Here is a 14549-nt window from a genome sequence, read left to right on the forward strand (position 1 = left end):
GATTAATAGGTTACAGTACGATTCAACCTGGTAACAGTGTAGCTAAAATCTTTTGACCTCTAATTCAGAATTACATTTCATTACACGTTCATCATAGATTCAATGTATAAATCACGTTACCATTGGTGTCGGCGTTGGTGCAGGTACACAGTGAAAGTGCAGAGAGAGCTGACGCTGGATGTCCGCGCTTTGGAGAACTTAAAGGCTGACCGCAGACGTTTCCTGCTCAAAGCAGTGGAGAATTATATGCGCTGCCTCGCATTGGGCGAAGAACATGACCCCTGGGTGTTCCGGCTGGCATCTCTCTGGCTGGAGAACGCCGACACGAAAAGCGTCAATGACCTGATGAAAGTGAGTGAGCAGTATGTTTCAGAAGGCATGCGAGATTTACCCTCGTTCTCCTAGACAACCTGTAATGCTTGTGGTAGTTTGATTGTCCTCACAGTTACCATGTGTTTGTGTATTTTAGGAAGGGGTGAGCAAGATCCCATCTTACAAGTTCCTGCCCCTCATGTACCAACTCGCTGCACGCATGGGCACCAAAGTGTCCAATCCGGTCACATCTGAAGACGTGGGATTCCACACTGTTCTCAATGAGGTACCTTGCTTAAAAATAGTTCAATATTTACAGATAATGTTTTCCTTGTCTGCATATTGGTAAAGCATGTCATCATCCTGGTTGTGTCTTCATTCATTCCCTTACATTTTCAGGTTGAGAAGGTCAGTCTAGAAAGTTTGGAATGTCACAGGACCAATCTTTCACTGGCATCATTTTGATAAAAAAAAATGTTAGTCACCTACTAAAGGTAAATTCTGGCATTAAGATGGCCGGAAATGGGCCATGAAGTGGGCCACTCTTGGTAAACAAAACTGTCACTGCATAAGAAAACAAAACACTGGGTTGAAATGCACCCCAGTCCAGAAATGAATGTAGTTGGTTGATATAGACAGCAAGTTGGTGGCGACTGAATTTGGAATCTATTAAAGATAAAATATTATGTCTGATGAGCTTCCGTTTGTTGTGATTGTACTTAAAAATAGTGTCAAGATTCTGTAAAATATTGGTCTATTGGTTTATTCAATGTACACTATTTGTTGTTTGTGGCGTCACTGGTTATACAAGTAGTCCCCGAGTTACGGATGATAGCGATACGACAAAATTATAACAAATATTTCACGTTTCACATAGCAGGCTAGCTTAGCAGCGTATAAGCAGTACGATACTTTGGGACGCTGCCAGGATGTGCGCGTCTCCCACCTTGTGAGAGGCCTTACTCTCACCAGCGGTCAACAGAGTCGTTAAAGTGCATATTTTTAGTTTTTGGTGTTTTGTCTGGCCCACCCCAAATCAGAGAATACTACCCCATACTAATCACCATTCTTGAAGACTCCTGGGTAGGCCATGTCTGGGGTCATTTAGGGGGTCATCAAAACACGCCACAATTCTGGGACTGAAGCAGAATGTCAGCAGAACTACAGATCGCTTTGTCACGCCTCAAAGATGACGTGTGCCAATCTAACCGTCTATGCTGCACAGCTGATCTGCAGGTCGTCCATGGACCACCCTCATCACACGCTTTTCATCATTCTCGCTCTGGTCAATGCCAACAAGGACGAGCACTTTTCCCGCAGCCGTCTGTCCAAGAGCAGCGCGCGGCCTTCGCCCCTGGACCTGGTACGCATAACACCTAATGAGCTCATTCAGCTTCTTTTTAAGCGACCGTTTTGGGTTACATGAGGCGCATACTGATATGACGGTTTTACTGACATAACAGGACAGAGCTGAAGTGGCACAGAAAATCCTAAATGTCATCCAGCAGAAGAAGGGCCAGCTGATCCGGGAGATTGAAAGCCTCTGCCATGCCTACATCACCCTCGCGTACATGGATGCCAGCAAGCATAAAACTGAGAAGAGTGAGTCGTTTCTGTCATGTGAAGTCTTCCGATTTTTTTAATCACCATCATTGTTTTTGAGAATGCTAAGAATTGTTTGTGTGTTTGTACAGAGGCAATTCCCATCCCAACAGATCAACCCATCATGAAGATTAAAGATCTAGGATATGTCACAATCCCCACAATGGAAATCAAGGTACAGTAGAGGCCATGTCAATTCTTTTGTTTTTTTTATTATAAAATAATTTGAACCAAAAATTTACACTACACAACTAAAAGTATGTGAACACCTGACCATTGAACTTTCTTCAGGGGCATTGCCACGCTGGAACAGGTTTTGGTCTTCTCTAGCTCGAGGAAAAATGTGTTTTTACTGCATTCAAGGACATTGTGTGCGTCCAACTTTGTAGAGGATCCAAGAACCCGTGGTTATAGAGTATCTGTTATTACTTGGGCTGTGTGTATGTGTATTATTACTGTTTGTGTGCTTTAATACAGGTGGATCCATCAGGTGAATATGAAGATCTGGTGACAGTCAGATCTTTTAAACCTCACTTCCACCTGGCTGGAGGCGTCAACCTGCCGAAGATCATTGACTGCATGGGCTCGGATGGTCAGAACAGGAGGCAGCTGGTCAAGGTGAGACTAATGAGGGCAAAAATACATCCACAGACTAGAAATAAATGACTTGCAAATGCTTTAAATATAAGCACTGATCAGATTATTGAAGTCTTATATAAACTAATATTTCTGTTGTGATTTAAACCACAAAAAAAATCATAAATACCAATTACATAAGGACATTTTTTTAGATGCCTTACAAATTAATTACTTCTTCTTCTCTTTGTTTTTCTACATCTTATTCTGAATTTGTGTTCTTTCTCTCCTTTATTCATTTTTTAAATTTTCTTCTTTTTCTTTATTCCTCCTTGATCACTGTGTCTACTTTTTAAATTTTTAAATTTTTCCTTTTTCACATTTTTTCCTTTCTTTTTTAATTCTTTCATCCATTTTTTTTCTTTTATCATTTCTTTTGCATTATTTTTTTGTGTGCATATTTTTTCTTTTGATCTTTTTTTTTCTTACTACTTTTTCCCCTTATGTCATTTCTTTTTTATTTTATTTCCTGTTATGTTTTTTTCTTCTCCCTCTTCTTTAAATTTTATTCATTTTCACCTCCTTCATCTTAATTCTTTTTTTGTCCTCTTCTCATCATCATCATCATCATCATCATCACATTGCCGCTGTACAGGGGCAGGATGATCTGAGGCAGGATGCAGTGATGCAGCAGGTGTTTCAGATGTGCTCCACGCTGCTGCAGCGCAATGCCGACACACGCAGGAGAAAACTCAACATTCGACGCTACAAGGTCGATTTAAAAAAAATATATACTTTTTTCCTGCTTCTTTAAATTTTTTTAAATTTGTATTCTATTTTCTTTCCTAGTATACACAATTTAATACCATGACAAAATATTAATAAAAAATAAAAAATAAAAGATGAGCATATAACATTATGTGGGAAGTGTTTTACATTTTAAAAATGTATTAAATGTATTAAAATAGCACATGATGTGCTTCTTTTACATATCCTAAAAAGTGCTACAATGCCCGAAATAAAGTGCTACAATGCCCAGTCTGTCTTGTCAGGTGGTGCCTTTCTCTCAGAGAAGCGGTGTTCTGGAGTGGTGCTCAGGTACTGTCCCCATTGGAGAGTTTTTAGTGGACCATCAGAAGGGAGCGCACCAACGTTTTCGGCCTCTGGACTGGAGCAGCTTGACCTGTCGCAAAAAAATGATGGTAATAGTCACGCTAATGCGGTAGGAATCATAGGATACGGTATTTTAGTTTGTCTTTTTAATGCAGCTTGAATTTAAGAGAAACTAAAACTTAGGCAGGAGCTCGTCTCAGACAGACGTCTAACACTCTTGTACATGTTCACACTCGGTTCTGGGTTATGAAGTTTGGTGAAGGAAAGGGATAGCACTTCATGTGATTCTCATTGGTCGCCTATATTGCAGTAAATTGGTGATTACGCCCATTTTCAAGGTTAATGTTATTGTTATTACGTGATGTCACTATAATACCAAGAGATCAACAACCCCCCCATATGCTGAGTGTTTTGATGTCACACACACACACACACCTATGTTGCAATAATTTGGTGTTTATGCTCTTTTTTGGGGGTTGAGGACGCCATGAGTGGTCACTACAATACCCAGAAATCAATAAGCCCACCCCCCTGTGCTGAGTGTTTTGATATGTCTCACACCTCTGTTGCAGTAATTTGGTGATTATGCTTATTTTCAGCGTCGATGACATCACGTGATGTCGCTATAATACCCAGGAATCAACTAAACCCGCTGTTCTAAATGTTTTTATGTCACGCTTAGGTTGCGATAATTTACTGATTACGGGTTTGATGACATCACGTGATTTTAAAAATCACAGCAGGGTTAGTTGATTTCTGGTTATTATTGTGACATGTCACACACCTATGTTGATGTGTGTAACCATAAAGATCATTCCGGCTGGATGGATCACGGTCATTTTTGTAATACTACAGCTTACATTGTGCATCACGTGTTTTTCACACATTGTTCTAAATCCTATTTCAATAATCCTTTAACTGTGAGAGCTATACGATCGTCATATAGGAAGCCCAGAAGCTGGAATTCGACAGAAAGCTGCAGGCCTACATGGAAGTGTGCCAGAACTTCCGTCCCGTTTTCCGTTACTTCTGTATGGAGAGATTCCTGGACCCAGCCACATGGATGGAGAAGAGACTGGCATACACACGCAGTGTGGCTACGTCCTCCATAGGTATTGACACTAGAGGCTTTTTTCTTGAACATTTTTTGTAAGAAACAGATTTTCAAACGACATTTCCATCTTTAATGTCTTGTTTTCGCAACAATGGCAGCAATGGCTGTTCGTAAAGGTTCCAATTAATTCATCATGTGACACTAATAGTAATTAATGAGGCTGTTTTTTCCTCTTTTTTCAATTAAAAATGCATTTTTTTTTTTTTAAATCAATAAAAGTGTACGTTTTAGAAGTCAGATTGCAAAATATGTCTGGTTTCAGGTTTATTGTTGTGTAAACTAAACCACTTTGAAAGCTCTATTTGTGTTGTGTTTGATTGTTTAAATGGCTGTTTCTCTCGCAGTGGGCTACATCGTTGGACTGGGTGATCGACACATCCAGAACATTCTGATAGACGAGCAGACAGCAGAACTGGTGCACATCGACCTGGGTAAGGGAAAACCCACTTCCTGTTTTGTTAGCTCCTTCGATTTCAACTTTAAACATACTTAATTTGTCTGACAGGCGTCGCCTTTGAGCAAGGAAAGATCTTGCCCACTCCAGAGACTGTGCCCTTCAGGCTGTCCAGAGACATTGTGGATGGTATGGGCATCACCGGTGTAGAAGGAGTTTTCAGAAGGTCAGTTGGTAATTTTGTTAGAATTGCCAGTAGTTATGATTAATTATCAGATTTTTTTTTAGCTATACAAGACAAAAAAGGGCTTCGTTTGTGAATGCTTAATGATATGAAGCTGAAGCTCATGATGCAGTCACATGACGCAAATGTTCTAACCACGAAATCAGAACTCAAACCAGCTTGCCTTTGCCAGGAGATTATGAGTAGTTTGGAGATTAATTTCCAACAAGACCAAAATTAAACTATGTTATATTTCAATGGCACCAAGTAAGTGTCCCGATTTGAGTTCCATAGTCTTTAGGTTTCCTACTTCCACCAGTGTGCACAAAGGTCTCACAGAGGGCGTGTTCTCACTGTGCTTTAGGGGTTTCATCTGGCTTCTCTGGTTTGCTTCTCCAAAACAAAGACCTACCTTGTAGGCTGATTAGCATTTCTAAATTGACCATAGTGTGTGAGTGTGTGCGCAAATGTGTGTGCAGTGGTGGGCACAAACCATGTACTTGAGTGAAAATAGAGATACACGGTAAAATATAACTTCAGTAAAAGTGCTCCATTGAAACGTTCACTTGATTGAAACTACAAAAGTATTTGCCTTGAAATGTACTCAAGTATCCAAAGTACTATGGTTTATTATGGCTATAATTTATAGTTATAAATTATAGTTTATAGTTATTTATTTATTGTTATTTATTTATTGTTATTTATTTAAGGTATGAAATATATAAATAAATAAATATATTATTTTTTTCTTAGTTATTTTTATACTTTTTAGTTATACTATACTTTTACTATACTTCATACTTGTTTTATTTATTAAATTTTTATCCTTACATTAAATTTTGTTTATTTTTCCATGTTTAAGTGTTGGACAGTTTTCCGAAAGCATTCCACTAGGTCGTACTCTTTATGAATGTGTATGTGACAAATAAAATTTGAATTTGATTTTAAATACCCCTTAACAACAATGCGAAAGAAGTGTTTGAAATCTTTGCAAATTTATTGAATAATTAAAAAAATTAAAAAAAGTATTTACAGCCTTTGCCATGACACTCAAAATTGAGCTCGGGTGTAAACTGTTTCCACTGATCATCCTTGAGATGTTTACAACTTGATTGGAGTCCAAAGACCTGTCTATAGAAGGTCCCACAGTTAACAGTGCATGTACGAGCACAAACTAAGCCATGAAGTTCAAGTTATTGTATGCAGACCTCTGAGACAGGATTGTATCAAGGCACAGATCTGGGGAAAGGAAACAGAAAAATGCAGCATTGAAGGTCACAATGAGCACAGTGGTCACCATCATCCGTAATAGAAAAAGGTTGGAACCACCAGGACAAACTGAGTGATTGTGGGAGAAGGTCCTTAGTCAGGAAGGTGACCCAGAACCCTATGGTCACTCTGAAAGATCTCCAGCATTTCTTTGTGGAGAGAGGAGAACCTTCCAGAAGAACAAACATCTCAATCGGGCCTGTATGGTAGAGTGGCCAGACAAAAGCCACTCCTCGGTAAAAGGCACATGACAGCTCACCTGGAGTTTGCCAAAAAGGCACCTGAAGAACCATGAGAAACAAAGATCAGACTCTGGAGAAAAACAGGCACCGCTCATCACCTGGCTAATACCATCCCTACAGTGAAGCATGGTGGTGGCACCATCATTCTGTGGGGATGTTTTTTAGTGGCAAGAACTGGGAGACTGGTCAGGATCGAGGAAAAGATGAATAAAGCAATGTACAAAGAGACATCCTTGACGAAAACCTGCTCCAGAGCACTCTGGATCTCAGACTGGGGCGACGGTTCATCTTCCAAAACGACAACGACCCTAAGCGCACAGCCAAGATGAAGGAATGGCTAGGGACAACTATGTGAATGTCCTTAAGTGGCCCAGCCAGAGCCCAGACTTGAACCTGATTAGACATCTCTGGAGAGATCTGAAAATGGCAGTGCACCGACGCTCGCCATACAACACGATGGAGCTTGAGAGGTTCTGCAAAGAATAATGGGAGAAACCGTCCAAATATAGGTGGCCAAGCTTGTAGCATCATACTCAAAAAGACTTGAGGCTGTAATTGGTGCCAAAGATGCTTCAACAAAGTATTGAGCAAATCCTGTAAATACTTATGTACGTGATTTCTTATATTTTTAATACATTTGCAAAGATTTCAAACACACTTCTTTCACATTGACATTATGAGAAAGGCTCTAACATAAAATGTGGAAAAACTGAAGCGCTGTGAATACTTTCCGGATGCACTGTACATTTAATTAAGATTTCTCCCTATTTTTATTTATTTATTTATTTATTTATTTATTTAACTAAGGTGCTGTGAGAAGACAATGGAGGTCATGAGGAGTTCTGAGGAGGTTCTCTTGACCATAGTGGAGGTGAGGGGAGGTTGGGATTTACAGAATCTGGAAATATGGGACAGAATCTGGAAAATTTAACGTGTCTGTGTTTTGGATTGCAGGTGTTGCTGTATGATCCTTTGTTCGACTGGACCATGAACCCACTCAAGGCCTTTTATTTACAGCAGCAGGATGAGCAGGCTGAGCTTAATGCTACCCTCAACCCCACACCAGCGGGAGAGGAACCTGAAAGTCATCGCAAACCCAGGTTATCACGCAGACCCTTTTGATATATGATATTAATGCGTCCTAACTAGATATGTGCAATATCGACAAAAAATAATTATATCTTGTTATTTTTTTGATTTTTTTTGGAAAGACTACTTCAGATAACAAGAGGAATAAATATTAATGAAATATAAATAAAACATTTATTAAATATTCCAGATATACAAATGTACGAGGTATCAAAAATGTTAAGAGACTAGTTTTCTAACACGCCAGCAGGTGGCAGCACAAGGCAGCACGCACAGTCACAGGGAGCACCGACCTTCATAAGTCGGTGCAAGAAAACACATCGTCCTGTTTACCTCGAGAGCTGTGCAACTTGTGCTGTTCTGATCATGTGCGTTACCACGTCTGCGATTCCATCATGGACAACAAACGTGAAATTCAGATTTTAAGGTGTCTGAGGGAGGACATTCGGAGAAAGCGACCGGATCTGTGGTGCGCTAGTCTTCGAAACCTTTTGATACCACCTAGTATTTAAAAGTACAAAAAAAGGTGTTAGGGAACTTATTGCCCATAACATATTATAGCACATGGTATTATTTTAACGTACATTGAAGTTATTGTGTAATGTTGATAATGCATAAAATTCCACAGCGATACTCTTCAGTGTTCACTGTGTTAGCTCTGAGAAGTTATAGAGTTCGATAAGACACTGTTAGGAAGACCTCCTGTGGCGTTCTGTGCTTGTCTTCGGTGGTCTCAGTTTAAATGTACTCCGGTAGGATTTAAAACATTGTAAACATGTTAACATGATTTTGAGGATAGTCCGTATATTTACAGACCGTATATATATATATATATATATATATATATATATATATATATATATATATATATATATATATATATACAGACGCTCCCCACCTTAGGAACGAGTTACGTTCCGAACAAATTTGTTTGTACGTTGTTACTGTGATCGTTATCAAAACAAATCGAAATAATTGAAATGCTGTATACAATTTTTTGTATTAAGTAAAAAAATAAAATACAAATTTATAATAAAAAATATTTTTACTTACCGTATTTTCCGGACTATAAGCCGCTAGTTTTTCCCCACGCTTTGAACCTGGCTTAAACAACGAAGCGGCTTATTTATGGATTTTTCCTGGGTTTTTCCCGGTTTCAGAAAACTTCAAGCCAAAAAACTGAACCCCATAACATTAGACCAATAAAATTGCCGAACGGGTTCAGGTGACCCAATTAAACTTTATATTAAATCGCACTCCCACTGAATCGGGCCGCACCACATCATAAATATGGATGCGGTTCCTCTGACGTTTGACCTGCCACTTACTCGGACTGTCTACAGGAAAGGAGAATCATTCGTCACGCTGAAAACAACCAGGCATGAAAACACGCACTTCACCTGTGTTCTGAGCTGCACGGCATCGGGAGAAAAGCTTCACCGATGGTGATTTTTAAACGCACGACGATGCCAAAAGAAAAACTCCCGAGAGAAATTGTTGTGAAAGGAAGGAGGAAGGCAGTGAACAATTACTTTCTTGGTAGGCTACTGTTTAGATACAAGCCGTGTAACAGACACTGTCTTTCATTAAAGCCTGTGTAAAGTTCATTAGTTTCAGTGTAGACACCTGCGGCTTATAGATAGGTGCGGCGTATTTATGTTCAAAATAAAAATCTTTGTAAAATTCAGTGGATGCGGCTTATATTTGGGTGCGTTTAATAGTCCGGAAATTACGGTATATAAAATCCAATCGCCTGAGTCCAGTGCGCATCATGTTAGACTGGTTACGTCGATGACTAGCTCTTAATCTTAGTTAAAGTCTTGGTTAATTTTAAGCATGTTCCTGTTTTTTGTACCAGCAGTGACAGTCAAAGCTTCAACAAGGTGGCTGAGCGTGTGCTGCTACGGCTGCAGGAGAAACTCAAAGGTGTGGAAGAGGGAACCGTGCTCAGCGTCGGTGGCCAGGTCAACCTCCTCATCCAGCAGGCCATGGATCCTAAAAACCTGAGCCGCCTCTTCCCCGGCTGGCAGGCGTGGGTTTGAAACACACACCTGTGTCTCATACGCTATATTACCAAAAGTTTGCGGAGACCTGGTCATATGTGCATTTTGAGCATCGCGTTCCACATGGAGTCCCAGTTTTCTCTTATAATTCCCTTCACTCTTCTGAGAAGATGTTCCACTAGATTTTCCTGTGTGCTTGTAAACATTTCTGTTGATCAGCCACAAGGGTGTTAGGTACTGATGTAGGTGAGGTGATGATGACTGCGGGTGCAGTGAGTGTTCCAATTCATCCGAAAGGTGTTCGGTAGGGTTGAGATCAGAGCTCTATAGCAGGAGATCTTCCACTCAAAATGATGTAACGCATATCTTCAGGGAGCTCGCTTTGTGCACAGGGGCATCGCCATGCTGGAACAGGTTTGGGTTTCCAAGTTCGAGTGAAAAATTGTATTATACCGCATCCTATGCAATTGTGTGCCTCGAGCTTTGTGGTAACAGTTAGGAGGCACATCAGGCAGGAAAGGTCAGGTGTCCCAATACTTTTATTCATGTAGTGTATCTGCACTTGGGCTTGCACATGGATAGCTTTGTGAAATGAGCAAGTTACTCATGTACTGTATTTGCACCTTTAGGTTTGTACCTCCTGTGAGAAGTTTGTTTGCACAATCAGATACAATACAATTCACTGTAAAAAAATATGAAGAAATAAAAGATATAGTTGTTGAGGAGAACGAGGAGAACGGCTCGACCTGACAGTAACCACTCTTTCCATCCGTGGTGAGCAGAAAAGCATCTCAGCATCTCTTGTTCTTTTACTTGAGATGCTTTTCTTTCCAGCACGGTTGTAAAGAGCTTTTATCTGAGCTACTCTACCAGAGCGTTCCTGTCTCCATGAACCGAAACTGTGAGAAGATTCTGTGCACTTTCAGATACAATTAAATGGTTGTTGAGCACTTGGGTGTACAGTGGAGTGCATAAGTTTGTATACCCTGGAATGCATTTATTTTGATTGGTTTCCCAGTGTACCCTGATTTTTTATTTTTATTTTTTTATTGTTAATAACAAATTAAAAAGTTTGTTCTTCTTTATTTCTGAAGGTGATTGAAGCAGTTTCTAATAAATCATATGTTCACTTGGCTTTAGCTTTTTGATCTATCAATATTTTCTTCTACTTTTTTTTTCTCGAAGGCTCATTTTACTTGGAAACTGTAGAAGATGCAAACTTTTGCATTCTGCTGTAAGTGGAATAAGATGTAGCCTTATATTTCTGTGTGTTCGCTTCCATGTACTGTATATGTGTTGTTCCTCATCTTCCACCCCTCCCCTGCCTTACCCCCCTCTATGTATGAATAATAATCCATTATTTTGGACAGTTCTTGATTTAAAAAAAAAAATTGTATGCATACGCCTGTATGTTAACATGTTCGAGTTAATGAACAAAGCAGCTGCTTGCTCCGGGCTTCACTTGTTTAACTGTAAACGATAGGAATTGAATCACTTCAAGATTTAAAGGGTTACATGTTGTATACATTTGTCAAAAAAAAAAAAAATATCTAATTGTTCCAACTGACTACCACAGAAAGGTTTTTTTTTTTTTTATATTGGAAGAAATTGTGTTTTATAGTTCCGCTGTATTGAAACTCTGTTCATAAATGTAATAAAATTCAGGTTCTTTTGATTCCCCAAGCATTATTGTGTTTTTCATCCACTTTGACGTATAAAAAACACACTGACGTATACTTTGTTAGATTTGTTAGGAAAATTCCTGAAACACAGAACCGATTTTGAGAGACAGGTAGATATTACTCATGTAACAATCCTTTTCATTGTACAATTACAATACTCGTCCGTAATTAAAAAGTAGGTATGAAAAGCAGGAAAGAATCATTATTTGGATGCTCTTTTATTTTTATACAGTGCCCTCCACTAATATCGGCTCTGCTGTCAAAAGAAAAATGGCAAACACAACAGAGATTTATCAAATATATAAACTGTCCTTAGTGCGGGAATGGGAGTGAGAGAATGTTAAAGATATGTGTGGTACAATTGTTAACACCCTAATTAATTCATATGAAGAAAATATATTTTATATATTATATAAAGTATATTCCTATTCCCATGTTCCCTGGTGGTCTAGTGGTTAGGATGCGGCGCTCTCACCGCTGCGGCCCGGGTTCGATCCCCGGTCAGGGAACCAACTCCAGCCATTAGGGTTGTACAAGCCTTAGCGCCGGTCCTAAGCCCGGATAAATGGGGAGGGTTGCGTTAGGAAGGGCATCCGGCGTAAAAACGTGCCAAATCAAACGTGCGGATGGTCCGCTGTGGCGACCCCTAACGGGAGAAGCCCAAAGAGTAAGTACACCTGGCAGCCTCTGGGCCGTGGTTGATCTTTCAAAAGAACAATGAACCAAAACATAGATCAAAAGCAAGACAGAAATGACTTACAGGCCACCAAATCAAGATTTTGTCTTTGATCTCCAAGTCCACTCAATTAAACCCCTAAAAAGGGGTATGCTAAAGAGCAGAGTCCACCAACATAGACCTCAATGGATCTGGAGAGAATCTGTTTTGGAGCAGTGGCCTCATGCAGTGCCATGTATTTTCCAACCTTATCTGGCATTTTAGGAGGAAACTCAGAGCTGTTATCTTGGTAAAAGGGCGAAAGCACAAATAGTTGCACACAGAAGTGGACCGTAATGAAGTAAATGTAATTCGTTACTTTACTCAAGTAGCTTTTTTCAGGTATCTGTATTTTACTGCAGTATTTCCATTTGGGGAGACTTTTACTTTAACTTCACTATATTTCAAATCAAATCTCGTACTTTTTACTCAACATTTTGAGGAATCAGTCGTTCCTTTTTATTCACGAGTGGATAAAAACTTAACTGGTCACACACACAGCAATCCACCAATCAGAGTCGAGCGCACGCTCTGTTTTAAACTTGTTTTGATTGCCCCTTGGTGTATCTACTTACCGACATACAGTTCAGCGTCAGTTCAACAGCAAGCAGAACATTTTTAAAGGAACAAATGATGGAAGAAACTCGCCACAACACCCGCGGCTTTCAAAGTTTTTGAGCTGATAATAATTTTAACAGATATCAATCAGTGCTCAACTCATTAATACCATTCTATTAATAGATCGGTGTGCTGAGAGAGTCCTTTCACCTAAACTTAAGCAAAAGTCTTGTGACAAAAAAGATATTTGTTCATTACAGCCATAATAAATCCTAGTACTTTAGATATAGTAAATTTTGAAGGCAAATACATTTATACTTTTATCAAGTTTACTCAATCACATGGTTTGTTTACTTTGTCCACCACTGCTTGAACTAAGGGCGCCATCCAGTGGCAGTCTGTGAGGGCCTTCAAGGATTCTCTGCTGTCTTAAACTTTATCAGATTTAATGACTTTAATATAGGTAAAGTATCCGGGTAGTGCAGCTGTGGCTACAGTGAAAGGAGACTTGTTGAATTGTGTTAAATGGGTTTCTTGCTTTAGTAATGGCATTCATTCTCGCCACATGAGAAACCTGACTGTGATGCAGCGCTCCGTTATACATTACTGCATTTCTGTACAATACTGATGATTTCTATAGCCTTGGCGTCATAATGATGGTATTAAGAGGCGGCCTAACTTTACCTGAGGAAGCAGGTAACTTCTAATGTTTATCCTCTCAAATCCCGCAGTAGGCTTGTGGCTACTTGATATATTGCTTTGTTTTTTTTTCCCTCAGCCATTTACAGCCAAATACAGAGGCAGTTAATAATTCATTGGCTTTCACAAGAAGTGGATATTTATGGAAAAAAATATGGAAATTTGTAGATCACTGCAGGTAATAATAATCACCACCATCATCATCCTGATCATCCTTACCTTTTAAACGTTGAGCGTGTAATTCCCATCACACACCAGCAGATGGCTCCACAACAAGCAGAAATCTACACAAGCAGGTTTTAAAAAATGTGTAAACATCTCGTAGTGTTTCATGGGATTTTAGTAAACTCAAAAGTCTCTACAGATGATTAGTTTTAGTACAGCACAGATATTATACTGAAAGATTCTACTTTAGAATACACACACACTTATGTAGTTATGAAACATCAACTTAAAGATTCTGCTTAAAAAATAAAAAATGTTTTAAACATTTCTTCAAATCCATAGAATCATATTTCCTAAAAAAAGAAAAAAAAATGACGTCACGTTTATCTTTTTAACAAATTATTCGACCCCCCTATATCCAGAGCCACACCTCCATAGCTTTGCCTAGTTTTCATATAAGGAAATAATAGAAATTAGTCAGCAATAAAGAAGAAACTAACTCTGTAGCTTCGCCTTGTATTCTTTAATAATAATAATAATAATAATAATAATAATAATAATAATAATAATAAAAAAATAAGGAAACTACATAGTTTTGCCTATATTTCTTATAATGGGAATTAAATCTGAATCTGGATAAGTAAATTTTTATTTTTATTTTAAGAAAAAAATAAAATATTTGTCAGCCTACTTTTACTGTATAGTTTTTCTTGTATCTTATATACATATACACCGATCAGGCATAACATTATCACCATCTGCCTAATATTCTGTTGGTCCCCCTTTTGCTGCC

General features: G+C 38.9%; 1 protein-coding gene across 3 annotated transcripts in view; it reads left to right on the top strand.

The window, feature by feature from the left end:
- atm (ATM serine/threonine kinase) overlaps positions 1 to 11620 on the top strand; it is a 67304-nt gene extending 55684 nt beyond the window's left edge. For all 3 annotated transcript variants that reach the window (XM_083525400.1, XM_083525402.1, XM_083525401.1), the window contains exons 50-64: positions 144 to 351; positions 470 to 598; positions 1538 to 1675; positions 1776 to 1914; positions 2007 to 2089; positions 2392 to 2532; positions 3146 to 3262; positions 3543 to 3692; positions 4550 to 4715; positions 5062 to 5148; positions 5223 to 5337; positions 7653 to 7716; positions 7800 to 7945; positions 9793 to 10408; positions 10534 to 11620. In XM_083525400.1, the coding sequence (XP_083381526.1) occupies positions 144 to 351; positions 470 to 598; positions 1538 to 1675; positions 1776 to 1914; positions 2007 to 2089; positions 2392 to 2532; positions 3146 to 3262; positions 3543 to 3692; positions 4550 to 4715; positions 5062 to 5148; positions 5223 to 5337; positions 7653 to 7716; positions 7800 to 7945; positions 9793 to 9976 (1867 nt within the window). In that variant the 3' untranslated portion in view covers positions 9977 to 10408; positions 10534 to 11620. The remainder of the gene's footprint in view (positions 1 to 143; positions 352 to 469; positions 599 to 1537; positions 1676 to 1775; positions 1915 to 2006; positions 2090 to 2391; positions 2533 to 3145; positions 3263 to 3542; positions 3693 to 4549; positions 4716 to 5061; positions 5149 to 5222; positions 5338 to 7652; positions 7717 to 7799; positions 7946 to 9792; positions 10409 to 10533) is intronic.
- Positions 11621 to 14549: the final 2929 nt, after the last annotated feature.

This window comes from Silurus aristotelis (assembly GCF_946808225.1).
Source record: "Silurus aristotelis genome assembly, chromosome: 22".
Lineage (NCBI taxonomy): Eukaryota > Metazoa > Chordata > Actinopteri > Siluriformes > Siluridae > Silurus > Silurus aristotelis.